Consider the following 4,211-nt stretch of genomic DNA (forward strand, 5'->3'; position numbering starts at 1 on the left):
TTTGATCCTCTCCGACTAGCATTTCGGAAGATCGGATGGCGGGGGGAGCAGCTTCTGGTTCGGTAGGCTCCCGTCTAGCACCAGCCATGCCATTCGTAGTCCCCAAGTCGTGTGCACCTCCAAATGGCAATGCATGAACCATACACCTGCGGATACATGCATATCGCACGTATGAGCATAGGCTAAACATCCAGCTTCATGAATAGATAGTATATGCAATTCTGCTTACCTGGGTTGTCAGCAAGGAACCGTATGGCCACCCACCCACCAGCCGGCACGCCGACGGTGTTCCGCTCGACGGGGTCGACGAGGTTAAATCTCGTCGGGTCATTCACAGGGTCGTAGTTGCCAAACCCTTGCCCCACGACAAAGAAGTTGAAGCCGTGCAGGTGCAGAGGGTGGCTCTCGATGCCAAGGATGCTCGTGTCCTGCATCACCAGCTCCACCGTTGCGTTGAATGGCAACACGAGCAGCTTAGTCCCGGTGGCCACGTTCGTGTTATTGGGCGATACCCCAGTGTAGTTGAATTGTGAGAGGGGCATGACCGGGAAGTTTGACCCGTAGACACCTCGAGACATGCCTGTGAAGTGCGACTGTAGGAGGGCCGTGGAAGGAAGCACCAAGGAGATGTTGTTGATGGCTGCCGCAAACTGTGTGGTGTTGGTAGGCCCCTGGCATGTCGCATTCACGGGGCAAGGGCGTGTGCCCAACCCGACCGTGAAGAAGAACTGCTTGTCCACCGACTGTGGCACGACCGCCGGGTATTGCGGTGTGGCAAGGCTCCGGAGCTTGGAGGTGAAGTTGGTGACCAGGCTGGTGTCGTTGAACCTCGGCAGAGTCGGCCTGAAGAGTGGCAGGCCCTTGTTGAAGCTTGACTCGGAGGCGGAGTGAGGGTTGTGGTACTCGAGGATGCCGGCGACGGTGGTGTTGTCGAACGTGCCAGGCCTGATGACGGAGTATGGCGCGGCGGACATGTAAAAGTTAGCCTTGGGATAAAACGGCTTGGCTGTGAGGAGCACGTTGGTGGTCTGGCCCGGAGAGATTATCAGGGTCTTGACAGTGAACGGTTTGACATAAACTGCGTCGACCTCGACGATGGTGAGCGTGTGGTTGGCGACGGAGAAGAAGAGCTCGTCGTTGAGAGCAGCGTTGATGAGGCGCATCAGGTATGTTTTTCCTGGTTCCACCTTCAGCTTGAACGTGTCTGCGAAGTGTCATGAGTGCACGGTAAGCATACTAGTTACCAGGTTTACAAATCTTTGACGATTAAGATGCATGGAAGCACATAGTGAGCGCAATGTACCGTTGGCGGAGCAGTTGTATAGTGGCCCAGGGAGCCCATTGATGGTGAAAGCGTCTGAGATGTTTGGGGCGCCGCCCGTCCGGAGCGCCTGGTTGACCAGTGCCTCCGTGTCCGCCCTCCACCACTCGCCGAAGAGAACTGGAACTTCCTTGTGGGGCGCAACGAACGGGTAAGGCACGCCGAGTTTGGGGAGGATGACGATGGCCCCGTATACGGTGGCGCGTAGCCAGGAGATGTGCGCGTGCCACCACAGCGTGCCGCGCTGCCCGGTGATGGTGAAGTTGTAGACGTAGCTCTGGCCCGTCTGAATCGGGCACTGCGTGACGTACGCCGGCCCGTCGGCCCAGCCGCTCCGCAGCTGCCGAATGCCGTGCCAGTGCAGCGTCATGTTGTGCGCCACGTGGTTGGTGACGCGGACGAGCACGCGGTCGCCCTCCCGCGCCACCAGCATGGGGCCGGGGTACTCCCCGTTCACCGTCACGATGCTCTTGCTGGCGCACAGCCTCGTCAAGTTCGCCATTTGCACCTGCAGAGATCGGAAGACGAGCACCATCCATGTGAGAAAATGCATGCAGAGCATAGATGAATGTGGGCGTACGTGCATATATACGTACATTGAAATCGTAGTGCCTAGTGATGCTTTGTGCCTGGACGATGAGCAGCATCAGAGTCGCCGCCATGAGGAGATAGCAAGGAGCTGGAAGACGGGAGGAAATCGCCATGGCTAGCTTGTCGATCTTGATGAGCAGATGTATGGCTGAGGGTGAGGATGGAATGCTTTTGTTCGAACAAGTACTTGAGTTTATATATACATGTAGGAAGTGGCAAGCGTGTACCACCAGCTACGTACGTACCACCGTCCCATTTCTTTGAGGTTTTCTACGTGGTCAATTTTCGTTAGGTGATTCGGTGGATGAACGATCAAGGCAGGCAGGAGCTTGAGCTAGCTGGAGTGCTATGGCTTTGGAGTGGAGCCAAAGCCAGTGCATTCCATCCATCACCTCTGGTTTAATTTGCATGCCTCCTACTCCTAGTCACGCACGGCTTCCGTTGCAAAACACTCGCCGGTCTACAAGTAGGTAAAGCTAGGAACGCCGATTTTTGTGCTCCTCGGTGGTTTCGGATCAATCTTCCTACTGCATATATGACAGATTTGTGATGTTCTTTTCCAGTGTAGTCGATCAAAATTGACGTTTAATCCAAGGTACTATTCTAGATTAGCTCCTGGAGAAAAGGCAGAACAGAACATCAGTCAAAGTTAGGTTCTGCGGCTTAATCATCGAAACATCACTTGCATGGTACAGCAAGATTGGCTAGCTCCTGGAGAAAGGCACAACACAATGGAGAATTAGTTCTGTCGGTCACTGTCGCCATAACAACCAGCATAGCTAGCTTCCTCCGAAACAGGTCCCACAGAATCGCTAAAGGTAACTTCAGTTCGCAGCACTAGCTTTCCTTCACCTACTACAGTCCAATACGAATACAGTATCAGTATACTATGTGCATCTACCAAAGTTTGCATGATCACTTGACAATTCGACAAGGTTGTTGGCATCTCTCTCTATCTTTGACGTGTGTTCTCGACTTCTTTCCTTGTACAATTCCCAATGGAGAGAAGGATGCCTCACCCAACCCGATCAACGTTTTTAAGTTCGTATATTTTCATACATTAGTGAGCGTGCACGTGCGTATCATGTGAAAACAATCAGCATTCATCCTAAGAAAAAATATCAATGAAATGAATAAAATATATTGATGTACCAACATGAGAGGCAATAGAGATGTTTAAAATTGTTGTAACACAAAAAGTTTACTCGGACTAAAAATCTAGTGAACATATAGGCTAACCATGGTATTCAAGTTTTTCCCTATCAAGTAGGTAATGCTGGTAACCAATTTTTTGTAATTACACACACGGGTAATTGGCAAAGAACACTGAAATTTTCCACAGTGGAGCACATCATTCATCGTAATCAACTCTATATTATAAGAGAAAATATAAAGGCTGGAAACATAAACCAATGCATCCGTCCACAAAATAAGCTATGCTTCATGACATCAACCAGTGATTAAAAAAGGTATTATTATGATCACATCCAGTCTAATAGGAGATTATATTTTGTCGACAAAGAACAGGAGATTATATGGGTTGCAAAATCCACAACATCATCGCACAAGGCATTTTAAATGTTTAAATACCACAATTATTAGAGCAATGAGAATAAAGCTTTGTGTAGTCGCGGATGTGAAGAGATTAGGGGTTTTAATATCGTGAGAATAATATTTCCGGCTTTTGCCTGCATTTCAAATAAATAAATAAAGCTAGGAATATTGAAAAATGTAAGACAGTAGCACTCTATCTCTCCAGTATTATTCCATGAACAGAGTTGCTCCTAGGCTTTATTGTTATCGTGAAAAAAGTCTTTGGTCAGAGAAAGCGTTGGAGCTCACTGGACCTACATATTGCACCCTTTCTGTTAACTAAGCTCAAAAAATAGGTAGGCATTGGTAATCAGGAATGTGCCTTGAAATCAAGTATTTTCTTTGTTGATTTCTGGGTCGAACTATAGCCAAGACTACTCAGTCGTACGAAAGATATCATCTGAAATTGGGAGTAAGAAAGCTTTGAAAGTATCAGCCCACAACTTAGAATGCAATAGTAGGAAGCCAAAAACAAAATAGTGAAGTGCATACAACCAAAGGCATGTTGCCTCCAGAATCCCTAAAAAGAGACACTAATCTTCGTCCCACATTACATAATTCAAAATATACTAAGCATAACATTAACCAATTTAGTTGTCCAGATGACCAGATTAAAACCATTGCATGGTTCTTATTTCAGTGAAAAGGAATTTTATTGAATAATAAAATTAACTGGTATAAAAGAACTATACTATGGGTTGCGCTT

The 4,211-nt window shown here is 48.1% G+C and overlaps 1 protein-coding gene across 1 annotated transcript; it reads right to left on the minus strand.

Annotated features, from left to right (window-relative positions):
- Positions 1-6: 6 nt before the first annotated feature.
- LOC119367632 (laccase-4-like) lies at positions 7-2,059 on the minus strand. Its single transcript, XM_037633102.1, has 4 exons — positions 1,918-2,059; positions 1,304-1,829; positions 230-1,204; positions 7-146 (listed from the first exon to the last, which is right to left on the minus strand). The coding sequence occupies exons 1-4, from the start codon at positions 2,023-2,025 to the stop codon at positions 16-18; spliced, it is 1,740 nt and encodes a 579-aa protein (XP_037488999.1). The 5' UTR covers positions 2,026-2,059; the 3' UTR covers positions 7-15.
- Between the last annotated feature and the right edge of the window lie 2,152 nt (positions 2,060-4,211).

The sequence above is a fragment of the Triticum dicoccoides genome, chromosome 2B (genome assembly GCF_002162155.2).
Source record: "Triticum dicoccoides isolate Atlit2015 ecotype Zavitan chromosome 2B, WEW_v2.0, whole genome shotgun sequence".
NCBI lineage: Eukaryota > Viridiplantae > Streptophyta > Magnoliopsida > Poales > Poaceae > Triticum > Triticum dicoccoides.

Coding starts and splice junctions, on each gene's coding strand:
- LOC119367632 (XM_037633102.1), bottom strand. CDS start 2,025: ATGGCGATTTCCTCCCGTCTTCCAGCTCCTTGCTATCTCCTCATGGCG. Junction 1,830..1,917: donor CTAGGCACTACGATTTCAAT/GTACGTATATAT, acceptor CGATCTCTGCAG/GTGCAAATGGCGAACTTGAC. Junction 1,205..1,303: donor ATACAACTGCTCCGCCAACG/GTACATTGCGCT, acceptor GACACTTCGCAG/ACACGTTCAAGCTGAAGGTG.